The following is a 15,002-nucleotide window of genomic DNA, read 5'->3' as shown; positions in this document are numbered from 1 at the left end:
CATCTCTCATTGGGCACGCCGATCACGCTGTAAACGGCCGCTGTGATTGGGCGTTTACAGCGATCTGTGACTGGCTGGGGGACACGGCCAGCACAGAACTTCCCCGATGCAAGCTTGCGGGAGCATGCATTGCGGAAGTAAACAGGAGGACGTCCAGGGACGGCCTCCCGGCAATTGGCGTCCGCTCTGCAGCAGTCTTTTGGCTATAGAGCGGATGCCTAGTGGTTAAATTGTGTTTTTTTTTTAATTCATCACTTTTATTGCTGTCACAAGGAATGTAAACATCCCTTGTGACAGAAAAAGTGGTGACAGGTACTCTTTATGGAGGGGTCTAAAAGACCCCAAAACCCTCCTTTGCACTTCAAAGTATTCAGATCAGCGAAAACTGTGTATCTGAATACTGTATATATTTTAAAATCTGGCACCATTGGCAGCCAAGTAAAATGGAAGTGACGTCACTTCCGTGTTTACACCAAGGAGACTGGAACAAAGCCGTTTCCGGCTTTGTTACAGCCTGTCACTAGCCGTCGGAAGAGCCAGATCGTCGATCGGCTCTCCGGTCCCACCGGGAGGCCCGGTAAGAGCAGCAGGGGGGGAGGATGTCCCCTCCCACTCCTCCGGGATAACAACCGAGTGGCTTTAAGCCGCATTGGTTGTTATCCTTTAGAAAGCCGATCGCCCGCTCTTAACAACGGTACCAGGATGATGCCTGCAGCTGCAGACATCATCACGGTATAACCCCCGAAAGCCGAGTACGCATATCTGCGTACGCTCGGCGGGAAGGGGTTAAGGCATGTGGGCAGACAACTGAAATAATACAGTATATTTATTTAACAGAGTAACAAAACCAAGTAGAATTACAACACAGGCATAAAACGTCTGGTTAACAACAATAAAAGTAAAACATGGAGCTTTACTGTATAAAACTACCCCACATTAAGAAAAAAAAAAAAGGCACTAGCCGATACCCAAACATGACCAAAAGTGTCACCTGCTGGTCTTGTAAACATTTTTGTTAAAGGTTATTAAACATTTTGTCATTTTAAAGCAAACAGAAGTTAAATTTGAACACCCTTCACATTTAATGACATTCAGGAAAATTGAAAAGGCAGATCATCAGGAAGTGGGTTTCGCTGGAATGTATCTGGGATGTTCATAAACCGCTGTACAGCTCCACCATTCTTTTCCCCCCATTCCTTTAAAGTGTAGCGTTTAGATGACTTCCTTCCATGCCTAGGGTGATTCCTACAAGACATCAATAAAAATAAATTGGAGGCTGTCTGAACAACTCATAGCAACCACCAGTTAAATTTAAAATTGTATTCTGAGAACATACAAAGTCCTTAAAAGTAGAACTAATTTTTTTATACACTCTGAAATTCCAAGTTTAAAACCGTGCATGCACATGTTCGAAACGGTGTTGTTACAATTTCAGAAAGTTTTCCAACTGCCTTGCAGACACATACAGTGCCTTAAAAAAAAAAGTATTCATACCCCTTGAAATTTTCCACATTTTGTCATGTTAAAATACATTTACGTTTTTGATTGTATTGGGATTTTGTGTGATAGAACAACACAAATTGGCACATAATTGTGAAGTGAAAGGAAAATAAATGGTTTTCAATTTTTTTTTTTACAAATGAGTATGTGAAAAGTGTGGCATGCATTTGTATTGGTGTGTTTAGGGTGATGTGCAATGTTAGTTTTCCATCACACATATTTGCTTTTAGGCCAAAAAGTTACATTTTTGTTCTCATTTGACCAGAGCACCTTCTTCCATATGTTTGCCGTGTCCCCCACATGACTTCTCGCAAACTGCAAATGGGACTTCTTATAGCTTTCTCCCAATAATGGCTTTGTTCTTGCCACTCTTCCATGAAGGCCAGATTTGTGGAGTGCACGACTAATCGTTGTTCTCTCACCTGAGCTGTGGATCTCTGCAGCTCCTCCAGAGTTACCATGGGCCTCTTGGCTGCTTCTCAGATTAATTCTCTCCTTGCCCGGCCTGACAGTTTAGGTGGACAGCCATGTCTTGGTAGGTTTGCAGTTGTGCCATACTTTTTCCATTTTCGGATGATGGATTGAACAGTGCTCCATGAGATGTTCAAACCTTGGGATAATAGGATTTTTGTACTCACCGTAAAATCCTTTTCTCTGTAATTCACCGACCAACACAGCTCCTCTCTGTAACTAAAGGGGTTTGTTAGCCTGCCATTAGGAGAACTAGGCAAAAATTGTAACGCAATACACAGAACTTTAGTCCCACCCCGTGGGGCAGACCTTGTGCTAAAAACCCTCCCTGCTCCCAGGCAGAACTCATAACGTAGAGAAAAGGAGGGGTGGGTGCTGTGTGGGTCGGTGAATTACAGAGAAAAGGATTTTACGGTGAGTACAAAAATCCTATTTTCTCTTTTATTCACAGACCGACACAGCTTTGCTCTGTAACTAAATGGGACGTCACCCAAGCAGTGCCAAACGAGGGGTGGGAAAAACAGCATTAAAACTTCATCCACCATGGCAAGTGGGAACTAGTGATACTAAACCCAGAAAAAAACAGCAGTGTACGGAAAAAAACACACCGCCATAACTGGGCATTCTTAACAGGAGAGATCCCCAACACCGCAACCTTTTTGCGGAAGTAATGCAACAGTGCATTAACAAACAGTACTGCGTTTTTATATATATATATATAAAAAAAAAAAAAAAAACAACAGGAAAAAAATCTCAATTGCAACTACACGGCCCCCTGCAAAACTTTGTGGCCAAAACAGGAATCAGCCGATGCATGGACGTCTACATTGTAGAACTTGGTAAACGTATGGACAAACGACCAGGTCGCCGCCTTACACGCCTGAGAGACAGACGCTTGGTGTCAGAAGGCCGAAGACATTCCGATAGCTCTTGTAGAGTGGGCAGTGACTGGAAAGGGGGGCACATGCCCCTTCAAGGCATAGGCTTGGACTACAATCTGTCTGATCCACCTGGAAATGGTGGCCGACGAGACCGCCATACCCTTATTTGGACCAGCCACCGAAACAAACAGTGAGTCTAACTTACGAAAGGGAGCCGTGGCAGACAAGTACATCTTCAGAGCCCTAACCACATCGAGAGCGTGAAGGGCCACCTCTTTGGGGTGCTTCGGCTTAGGACACAACGATGGTAATACAATGTTCTCATTGATATGAAAAGCCAAAACCACCTTCGGTAGAAAGGACGGTTGCGGACGCAACACCACCTTATCCATGTGGATGACCAGATAAGGCGACTTGCATGACAAGGCCACCAATTTCCGAAACCCTCCTGGCTGATGTGATGGCCACTAGAAAGACCACTTTCTGTGAAAGGGTCAACAGAGGAATCTCCCCGATATTCTCAAGCGGCGGCTTCTGAAGCGCCGACAACACCAGGTTCAAATCCCATGGGGGTAACGGTGGACGCACCGGAGGGACTACATGTCGCACCCCCTGAACAAAGGTACTCACTAATGAGTGAGATGCCAGGGGTCGCCGAAAAAAGACAGCCAAAGCCGAAATTTGCCCCTAAATGGTGCTCAATGCCAATTTCTGGTCTACTCCTTGCTGAAGAAACAGCATGATCCTGGATATAGAAAAGGAGTGCGGGTGCCACCCTTTCTCCTCACACATGGAGATGTAGGCCTTCCAGGTACGATGGTATATCTTCCGTGAAGAAGATTTCCGCACCCTCAGCATAGCTGTAATCACAGAGTCCGACAGACCCCGGTTCCTCAGCACCTGGCTCTCAATAGGCATGCCGTTAAAGCCAGCAATGGTAAATCAGGGTGAAAGATCAGACCTTGAGATAGGAGGTCCTCTCGCAGCAGCAGTCGCCAGGGAGCGTCTGCCACCAGACGCACCAGGTCTGCGTACCAGTGCCACTGAGGCCAATCTGGGGCAACCAGGATTACTAGGATCCCCTCGGCTTCCACTCTGCGAAGCAAATGTGGCAACAGTTTTAGTGGAGGAAAGGCGTAGATCAGCTGGTACTAATCCCACGGAGCCACCAGTGCGTCTGACGTGTCTGCCCACGGATCTCTTGTCCTGGACACGAATCTCGGCACCTTCCGATTGAGACAGGAGGCCAATAGATTCACATCTGGTGTGCCCCATTTCAGGCACAGCAGCCTGAATATCTCTGGATGCAATTCCCATTCTCCTGGATCCAGCGTCTGACGACTCAGATAGTCCGCCTGCCAATTTTCCACCCCCGGGATGTAAATGGCTGACAGAGCCGGAACGTGTCGCTCTGCCCACCAAAGTATGAGAGCGAGCTCCCGAGCAGTGGCTGAGCTTCTTGTTCCCCCTTGGTGATTTATGTACACCACAGTCGTGGCGTTGTCGGACTGTATCCTGGTCGGACATCCTTGAAGACACATCGACCACGTGTGGAGGTACAGCCTGATCGCTCTCAATTCGAGCAGATTGATCGGCAACCTGGATTCGTCCGTCGACCAGAGGCCCTGAGCCAACTGAATCCACATCACTCCACCCCAGCCTGAGAGACTGGCGTCCGTAGTGATCACCGTCCATTTCAGAGGAAGAAACAATTTTCCGGACTGAATCACCTGGGACCACAACCACCAGATCAGAGAGTCCCTGACTGGCTGGCTCACCTGGACCTGTCGATCCAGGGCCAACGGAGATTTGTCCCATTTTGTCAAAATCTCCTTCTGCAGGACTCTGGTGTGGAACTGGGCATACGGTACTGCCTCGAATGAGGCTACCGTGAGCCCCAGTACTCGCATGCAAAAACGGAGCGACGACCACTTGCGGTTCATCAGTAGTTTGACCACAGATCGGAGAGTCTGCAATTTGTCTGAGGGAAGAAAGACCATCGCTTCCCTGGAGTCCAATAGTAAACCCAGGTACTCCAGACGCCGAGTCGGCACAACCACCGACTTCTTCAGGTTCAACAGCCACCCAAATTCTTGCAGAGTCTGCATGGTGATCGCCGCATCCTCCTCTAATTCTGAGGTGGAAGATGCTCTCAAGGAGGAGATCATCTAGGTAACCCACGATCCCGCGTTGTCGCAGCAACGCCAGTACTGGAGTCAGTACTTTGGTAAAGACTCAGGGGCTGATGCCAGGCCAAAGGGAAGAGCCACAAACTGGTAATGGGCTTCCCCGACTGCCAAACACAGAAATTTCTGATGCCGAAGGCATATGGGTATGTGCAGGTACATATCCTGGATGTCCAAAGACGCTAGGGAGTCCCCTTGATGTAGTGCAGCGAACTACTGAGCGAACTGATTCCATTCTGAACCTCTGCACTTTTACAAAGTGATTGAGAGGGCTTTTAAGTCCAAGATTGGATGTACCCCTTCCTTCTTGGGAACCACAAACAGATTTGAGTAGAACCCCTGGAAGCGTTCCGATTTTGGAACTGGTAAATATCCCCCTGATTCAGCAAGTCCCTTACCGCCCCTAGCAGGGCCTCCCAGCGAAGCGGGGACGCGGGTATGCTGGAGGGGAAGAATCTGGTTGGTGGCCAAGAGAGAAACTATCTTGTAGCCTGTGGAAATCAGGTCGCAGACCCATTGGTCAGATAACCGGGAGGTCCACTGGGCTACAAACTCCCGAAGGTGACCCTACACCCGATACGCGTGTGGGGGCAACCTTCATGCAGTAGAACTTTTGTTCGCAGGCTTGTAGTTCCAGGGACGCTTTTGACCATCCGTGGACGTCCTGTCGGGCTGGGAACATTTTGTCGAAGCTCCAAGCGGACGAAAAAGCTGATTGCGAGTGGATAAAGAGGGCCCTTGCCAATGGCGTGGATCCTTAGCCTTCCTGGCCTGTGGGAGTAGTGTATTCTTACCACCCGTGGCATTTTTAATAATGTCATTCAACAAAGCTTCAAAGAGCTGGTCGCCATGGAAGGGAAGATCCGGCAGGGCTTTTTTGGAAGCCTGGTCAGCAGACCAGCATTTAAAGCCAAATCAGGCACCTCAGCACCACAGCTGACACTGAAGCCCTGGATAACAGAGGGAGAGTATCCAGGGCCGCGTCACAAATGTACTTCAGGCCTTGCACTCGTTGGTCTGCTAGTTCCACGCAGACAGGGGAGGCGTTTTGCTCTCCCAATTCGCGGTGCAAAAGTTGTGCCCACTCAGTCAGTGTCTGTGACACCAGTGCGGATGCCAGTACTGGTCGCACAGCTAACCCCACAACCATAAACAAGGAACGAGCCACTGCCTCTGCCTTCCTGTCCATGGGATCCTTGAATGCAGGAGTCCCCTCTACCGGGATCGTGGTTACTTTATTTAACCTGGATACTGGGGGGTCCACAACCGGAGGAGCCGACCATTTCTTGAGAAGGCTTTCCTCAAAAGGGGTAACGCACCGCCATGTTTTGGGGACCGAAAAGGTCCTTTGCGGCCGACCCCATTCCCTGTAGATGAACTTGTCAAAATAAGCCAAATACGGGAACACCTTAGGTGAACATGCTGGCTTGCGGGACCCAAAAGGGACCTATACATCAGCAGAGGGATCCGCTGGCTCCTGTATCTTCAGGGTATCACGCACAGCTGTGATAAGTGCTCCAACAAGCGGTTTGTCGCGCCCGCACCCGGAATCATCCTCACTGTCCATGGGCGCAGCGCTATCCGCAGGTGACCCGGTTGCAATAGCCTGGATTTCGGGGGAAGAAACACCAGTTTCTGAACCCATGCTGACCCTACCCCGTCTGCCGCCTGAAAGGGGACTTAGGACATTGAAGGTCCCACCCTCCTGCTGCCGCCGCATGTGGGGGGGGAGGGGGGTACCTAGCGCCAGACTCACCACCCTGGAGCGTTCTGTGAACGTCGCTAGCCGTGCCTGTAGTCCGTAGGAGGTTACCCAGTTGCAGAGTGAAGAAACTGTGTCGGCAGCAGCTGTATGTATAGAATAGCGGTGAAACGATCTGCAGAGCTTGCACCAGCGTTCAGGGAAGAGCCATCCAGCGTCCTGTATACAGAGTGGACACAGGAAACAGCATGTGAGAGCCCATGTAAAGCTGTCACAAGAGAACTGCAGTAAAAAGAGCGCTTGGGCTTCCAAAAAAATGGCCGCCAATGCAACTAATAGGAAAATCCTATAGAAAATGGCCGCTGAGGCGCACAAGGGGAACCTGCTTTGCCCACAGTCAAAATGGCCACCGCACAGCGCCATGCAGTGACAGGAAAAAACACAGAACAGTGCTGCCTGCATTCAGCAAGAACACCTCCACAGACACCTTTTGGGACCCCCCAGACTGGGACAAGGACCAACGCTAGCCGCACAGAGCTCCCTACAGGTGAGAGACCCAGCGAAACACAAACACACGCAGCCACCCCCCCCCCCGCAGGGGGGAAGGAGCGGAGCTAGGGACGTGGGAGAGAAGAGAAGGAGGTGAGTTGGACCCCGAATCGACCTCCCAGGGAATGCCCAGCTGCTCACCCCACCAAAGCAGGTAGAGCCGTACTTACCAGTCCTGAAGAGCTGGGAGACATTACATCACAGACCTACTCCTACGCAGTTACAGGGTAGCTGCTGGCCCAGTATACTGTGATCCAGACATCAGTAGCCCGGTCATATGTATACCCCAGAGCATTGAAGCTCACCGACCACCTCTGGAGCTGAGGTATGTTGTGGCCTGCCGAGCCTTAGCTGCGGCCTGCACACGCTCGATGGCCGGACTGGGGAGACTACAAGGATAACTTAACCAGCCTGTCACCCAGCCGGCAGTTGATAGAAGATCCCAGGATCTTTCATCTTGCACAAAAAACATCAAACCTGCATCAAAAAAATGGACCAAAGGGCCCGCGGGGTTCCTAGGTCATTCTCCTTGAGCAGGGAGGGTTGTTAGCACAGGGTCCGCCCCCCGGGATGGGACTAAAGTTCTGTGGATTGTGTTACAATTTTTGCCTAGTTCTCCTAATGGCAGGCTAACAAACCAATTTAGTTACAGAGAGGAGCTGTGTCGGTCGGTGAATATAAGAGATATTTTTTTTTTTTAATTTATGGTGGACAGATCGGACACTTCTGGCGCGATTTTGGGACCATTCACATATATACAGCGCTCAGTGCAATTAATAATGCTATCATTACTGTGTAAATGTGACTGGCAGTGAGGGGGTTAACCACTAGGTGGCGCTTTAGAGGTTAAGTGTGTCCTAGGGAGTGATTCTAACTGTGGGGGGGAGGGGCTACGTGCGACAACACTGATCACCACTCGCGATTACAGGGAGCGTGATCCATGACAGTGTCACTAGGCAGAACATGGAATGCTTGTTTACCTTAGCATTTCCCTGTTCTTTGTCTCAGTGAGACTATCGCGGGTATCCCCATGTACACAAAGCTCCCACAACCCGCCTCTTAAAGGGCAACGTACAGGTACGCGATTCTGCCTGTCCGTGTCTTTCTGCCGCAGTATATCTGCGTGAGGCGGTTAAACAGAACTGCACATGAGCAGACTAGGTCAGTCTCACAAACCGCAATTAGTTGAATACATTTTTTTTTACAGAGCCATCGTGTGATAAATACAACTGTAAATGTATTAGGTCACCTCCTTTTACCCAGAAGCCATTCTTCTCTGAGCTCTGAGGAAGGGGGTGCACCCCCAAAACACGTTAGCTGTGCCCCGTGTTCTGTGCATGTTCATGCACTGTGTTCATGGCCTTTTGTCAGTTGCATTTTTATCTTTGGTAATGCACTAGGCGTTTGCACCTTCCATTTTTGTTTTTATTGTAGTTCCTTTCAGATTACCCCATCTGAGGAAGGCAGCATCCACCCAGTTTTGGATCCCATATATACACCACCATTTTATCTGAAATCTGTTACTCCACACCTTGGAAGACCTATTAGCGCTGAAAGTATGTTTTTTGCATCTAGACTGCACAGCAACCTACATACTCGCCACATACAGGAGTGATATTCAAGTCCAGCACGTCCATTGCTTTCTTAAATGCCAGGGTGTGGGTATGCACATTAAAACAGAACTGCACATGAGCAGACTAGGTCAGTCTCACAAACCGTGATTACAGTGGCGTAACTAGAACCTTCAGGGCCCCGATGCAAGAAACCATGAAGGGCCCCCCTGACAGGGCCCTTTACTCCGAGTTTGGTGGCGGAACAACAGGACCCGGTTGCAAGTGGGTGGCTACATGTAAAGGAACCAATTTCTCCATTTGCCGCCACTTCTCCACCTCTCCCTCCCACAGGCATTCAGCGGCTGCAAGAGGAAAATGGAGAGATGGGTTCCTCTATGTCGGTGTTTCTCAAGCTTTTTCCAGTCAGGGCACCCTTTAAGTACATCCCTAGGTGAATGGGGCTGCATTGCAACCACCCTGCAACTGTGTGCATTGCATGCAGTTGCAGCATAGTGATGATGCATTTAAGGGGCTGTAAACCCTTGTGTTTTTTCACCTTAATCCATCCTATGCATTAAGGTGAAAAAACACCTGGCAGTCACCGGAACCCCAGCCCCCACCTTTTTACTTACCTGAGCCCTGGAACTTCACCAGGTGGAGATGCGCTCTTCCTTTGCCCGGGGTTCTCGGCTCCTGATTGGATAGATTGATAGCAGCTCAACCATTGGCTCCCACTGCTGTTAATAAAATCCAATGAGGCGAGCGTCAGGGGCGCCTGCAAGGTAACCCCCCCCCCCCCCCCCCGGAGAGCGCTTCTCCTAGGGGGTTGTCTGATAAGAGGCGGAGCCACGAGAGCCACCGAGGGACCCCAGAATACAAGGTTCGGGGCCACTCTGTGCAAAACGAGCTGCACAGTGAGGGTAAGTATAACATGTTTGTTATTAAAAAAAAAAAAGCAAAACCTTTACAATCACATTAAGGGATTAAAACAGGTGGTCAGGAGGCAACATATTGCCCCTTTACCAGCTGTCAAATGCCTCTGAAAAGCGATCTGAGCACAGATCGCTTTTCAGAGTAATAGCATTTTTTTTGCTGCTACTTTGAACAAGCAAGAAAAAAAAACAGTTCTGATTGTACACATATGGAGTAGGGCTGGGGAAAAAAATCGATTTGAATCTTGAATTGAGTTGAGAGGTCAAATCGATTAAAATTTTCAGCAAATAGTTTTTTTTCAGATATTTATTTTTTTCACCAGGATCAGTGCTGACACCGCACCGGTCCTGAGGAACTGCGTGCAGGAGTTTTTAGGTGAGGCCGTGGCTTCCGCTTAGCCCGCGAGGCCGGACTTGCGGACTAGGACGAAGCCACGGCCTCACCTAAAAACTCCTGCCCGCAGCTCCTCAGGACTGGCGCGGTGTCCATAAAAAAAAAACTGGATTCGATTTGTGAATTTAGTTTTTTTTTTTTTTTTAAATTACAACATTTTTTTTTTTAGAAAATCGCCCAGCTCTAATATGGGAAGGGGGGGCAGGATTAAACGCAGATACATAAAATGTGCATAAATACATCTAAACAGCGGTGGCTGGTGCTCAAAATTTTTGGGGGGCACAAAAAATTTTTATAAACCAAATCATCAAATGCAGCCACTGTGCCGTCAAACGCTGCCACTGTACCCTCAAATGCAGCCACTGTGCCCAAACGCTGCTACTGTGCCCAACAAAAGCTGCCACTGTGCCATCAAACGCTGTCATTGTGCCATCAAACGCTGCCACCGTGCCGTCTAACGCTGCCACCGTGCCGTCTAACGCTGCCACCGTGCCGTCTAACGCTGCCACCGTGCCGTCAAACGCTGCCACCGTGCCGTCAAACGCTGCCACCGTGCCGTCAAACGCTGCCACCGTGCCATCAAACGCTGCCACCGTGCCAATTTAACGCTGCCATTGTGTCATTAAAGACTGCCACTGTGCCCATTTAACGCTGCCACTGTGCCATCAATTGCAGCCACTGTGCCATCAAAAGCTGTCACTGTGCCATCAAACACTGCCACTGTGCCATCAACTGCAGCCACTGTGCCCATTTAACGCTGCCACTGTGCCCTCAAACACTGCCACTGTGCCATCAAACGCTATCACTGTGCCATCAATTGCAACCACTGTGCCAAACGCTGCCACTGTGCCCTCAAATGCTACAACTGTGCCATTAAACGCTGCCAGTGTGCCATCAAATGCTGCTAGTGTGTCCTTGAATGCCGCCAGTGTGCCCCCCCCTGCCCGCTCGCCATCTACACACATGCACATACACACACATACACGCACACATGCACACACATACACGCATACATACACACACACACACACACACACACACACAAATACACACACACATACACACACACACACACACAAATGCACACACACATAAAGTCTGTTCAAAAACGGCAGTGCTTTATCTTACCTCTTCCTGCCGGGTACTGCACTGTAGGGGGAGACAAAGAGCACACACTGCTTTCACTTTAGTTACAAGCAGTGTGATGACTCTGAGCTCCCCGCACAGTGCCGATTACACTTCGGCTGAAGATCGGGGAGCTCGGTCACAGCCGCCCGCTCCTTCAATTATACAGGGGGGCCCTCAAGGCCCCCCTGCAGCACGGGGCCCGGTCGCCTTGGCGATCACAGCGACCCCTATAATTCCGCCACTGCGTGATTAGATGAATACATTTTTTTACAGACCATCTTGTGATAAATAAAACTGTAAATGTATTCAGTCACCTATTTTTACCCAGAAGCCATTCTTTTCCAAACCAACAAGTTTTTTCACAAGAACATATGCAACAATTGCACACCAGAAAATGAACTGGAAGACAGTTTTGGTTGTCTATACAACATGAGCCCTGTAATGGTCGTGTGTACTGGGCAAAAAAAAGCTGTGTGTGGCAGCCATTTTTTCAGGTCTCAGGTCACCCATGCCATTTTGTCATAAAAGATATACAGCGAGTATTGAAAAGAATCACACTCCTTCAAAATAATCACATTTTGTTGCTTTGCAGTCTGAAATTAAGACAGTTTTTGTTTTATCCAGCTGTGATTGTACAACTTATAACATCCAAGTAAAAGATATAGCACTAACATGTCAGAAAAAAAAATAAAAAACTGAGTTACTTACCGGTAACATCCTTTTCCAGGAGTCTTACAGGACAGCCACCATATAGAGACCGTGGCTCCTCCCATCTTAGGAAACACCGCCATCAATCTTAAGATTTAAGCCTCATCCTCCTGCTGGCCCCTCAGTTCTTCACGAGTACCTCCGGCCAACTGGGGAGACACAAGAACATATCAAACCAAACATTTTCTCTTACCCGACGGTCTTATGCGATGAGCCCTCCATAAATTTAAATCTGGATGGGAACTGGTGCTGTCCTGAAAGACTTCTGGAAAAGGATGTTACCGGTAAGTAACTCAGTTTTTCCCAAAATCGTCTTTCAGGACAGCCACCATAGAGAGGATGGGACAAGGGTGGGACTACCGCCTGCAGCACCTTACAACCAAAGGCTTGGTCTTTAGCAGACAGCAGATCCAATCTGTAGTGCTTCACAAACTGGACCACATTACAGTCCTACAAATCTGCTCAAGAGAAGCACCAGCCCACTCAGCTTGAGAAGTCGCCACTGACCTAGTAGTGGGCTTTAATCCCACTGGGGGTTCCGCCTCCCTTATCACATAAGCCTGACTAATAGCCAACCTCAACCATCTGGCAATTGTACGCCTAGAGGCTCTGGACCCCTTCTTGGACCCTGAGAATAACACAAAAAAGGAGTCAGACTTCCTAAACTGACTTGTGCTCTCTAAATATTGCAGGGCACACCTTCTAACGTCCAAACTATGAAAAAAATTGTATTTTTGTACTCACCGTAATATCCTTTTCTCTGTAATTCACAGCTCCTTTCTTACACCATTGGGTTGTATACATTTCCCTTTAGGAGACACTAGGCAAATGTTGTAACACAACACTCAGAACTTTCAGTTCCGCCCAGGGGCGGTCCCCTAGGTATCAACCCTCCACCCTGCCTTGCAGTAATCAGTACGTCAACAAGCAGTATAACGTAAAGATAAAAGGAGGGGCGGGTGCTGTGTCGGTCGGTGAATTACAGAGAAAAGGATTTTACGGTGAGCCAAAAAAATCCTATTTTCTCTCAGACCATTGGGACGTCCCCAAGCAGTGCCAAACGAGGGGTGGGAAAAACAGCATAAAAACATCATCCACCATGGCAAGTGGGAACTAGTAAAACTGTACCCACAAAACAATAGTGCGTGGAAACCTCCACCACAAGATCAGGGTACCCTCAACAGGAGTGACTACCCACAACCACACACAAAAAAAAAAAGTAATACAACAGTGCATTCTTAAAAAGGTACTGTGTTTTTATCGAAAAAAACACAAAAAACGGATAAAAAAATATTGCATATTCAATTGCAACTATACAGCCGCCTGCAAAAACTTTGCAGCAAAACAGGCATCAGCCGATGCACGGACGTCTACCTTGTAAAACTTGGTATATGCATGGACAGACAACCAGGTCGCCATCTTACACACCTGAGCGACAGGCGCTTCGTGTCGGAAGGCCCAAGATGTTCCGATTGCTCTTGTGGAATGGGCCATAACCGGAAAGAGGGGCACCTGCCCCTTTTAAAGCGTAGGCTTGTACTACAATCTGTCTGATCCACCTGGAAATGGTGGCTGATGAGACCGCCATGCCTTTCTTGGGACCAGCTACCGAGACAAACATCAAGTCTGACTTCCGAAAGGGAGCAGTGGTAGACAAATACACTTTCAGAGCCCAAACCACGTCCAGAGCGTGAAGGTCCACCTCCTTAGGGTGTTTCAGCCTAGTACAGAGAGATGGTAACACAATGTCCTCATTAATGTGAAAAGCCGAGACCACCTTCGGTAGAAAGGACGGTTGCGAATGCAACAACCACCTTATCCTTATGGATAATCAGATAAGGCGACTTGCAAGACAAGGCTGCCAGTTCCGAAACCCTCCTGGCCGAGGTGATGGACACTAGAAAGACCACTTTCTGCGAAAGAATCAACAGGGGAAACTCCCTGATATTTTCAAGCAGCGGGTCTTGAAGCTTCGATAACACTAGGTTCAAATCCCATGGGGGTAACGGTGGACGCACCGGAGGGACTACATGACGAACTCCCTGAACCAAAGGTACTCACAATGAGCGAGACGCCAGGGGTCGCTGGAAAAAAAATAAAAAAAATAAATAAATAAAAAAAGACAGCCAAAGCTGAAATTTTTGCCCCTTAATAATGCTTAACGCCATTTTCTGGTCTACTCCTTGCTGAAAAAACAACAGGATCCTGGATAAGGAAAAAAAGAGCATGGATGTCAACCTTTCTCCGCACACATGGAGATGCAGGCCGTCCAGGAACGATAATATATCTTCAGAGAAGAAATATTTCCGTGCTCTCAACATAGTTCCTCAACACCTGGCTCTCAATAGCTATGCCGTTAAAGCCGGCAATGGTAAAACAGGATGGAGAATCAGACTTTGAGACAGAAGGTCCTCTCGTAATGGCAGTCGCCAAAGAGAAAAAAAATTTTTTCATAGATATTAATTTCTATTGCATCATGTGCAGATGTGCCTCGTCTGTCCCCAATGGTACATTGGACTCCATTTCCGGGCTAGTGATTGGCCGAGTTTTGGGCCTATTATGGTTTCAATGGTGAGACCGCTCCATGTGGGTGGAACTGACGTGTCACCTGTAAGTAGCGTATCCGAGCTGTTCGGGTACGCTGTGCGCATGTTCCCTTTTTTATTTGTCTCTAACATCATGATAGACCCCATTTCCGGTTAGATGTTTTTACACTTCCGGAATGGCTCCGTTGTATGGAATGGAGAATTATGTATCGTGGGGGTTATGGATGAGGCGCCTGCAATGCGTATTTGTTAATTCAGTTGTTTGGCGTATTGGCAGTTTTGCTGCAGTTATTAGAATTGTGTGTGGGGATTACCATTGAAAGTCTCAACTCCGGAAGTGACCTGTGCACCTTGGTTCCATCCGGAGCGAGGCTTGAGTTCCGGAAGCGGTCCTCGTGCCTCGATCCGGGCAAAAACGAGGCGTGGCAAAACAGTATGTGACGTCAGGGCGG

At 48.5% G+C, this 15,002-nt stretch overlaps 1 protein-coding gene across 5 annotated transcripts in view; it reads right to left on the bottom strand.

The window, feature by feature from the left end:
• Positions 1-813: 813 nt before the first annotated feature.
• The window catches only part of S100PBP (S100P binding protein), a 115,636-nt gene continuing 101,447 nt past the window's right edge, over positions 814-15,002 (bottom strand). For all 5 annotated transcript variants that reach the window (XM_077482023.1, XM_077482025.1, XM_077482022.1 and 2 more), the window contains exon 6: positions 814-1,245. In XM_077482023.1, the coding sequence (XP_077338149.1) occupies positions 1,092-1,245 (154 nt within the window). In that variant the 3' untranslated portion in view covers positions 814-1,091. The remainder of the gene's footprint in view (positions 1,246-15,002) is intronic.

Source organism: Lithobates pipiens, unplaced genomic scaffold, assembly GCF_037356315.1.
Source record: "Lithobates pipiens isolate NorthernLeopardFrog02 unplaced genomic scaffold, aLitPip1_a1.2 Scaffold_16, whole genome shotgun sequence".
NCBI classification, from domain to species: Eukaryota; Metazoa; Chordata; class Amphibia; order Anura; family Ranidae; genus Lithobates; species Lithobates pipiens.
This window is presented reverse-complemented; position numbering and strand designations above follow the sequence as displayed.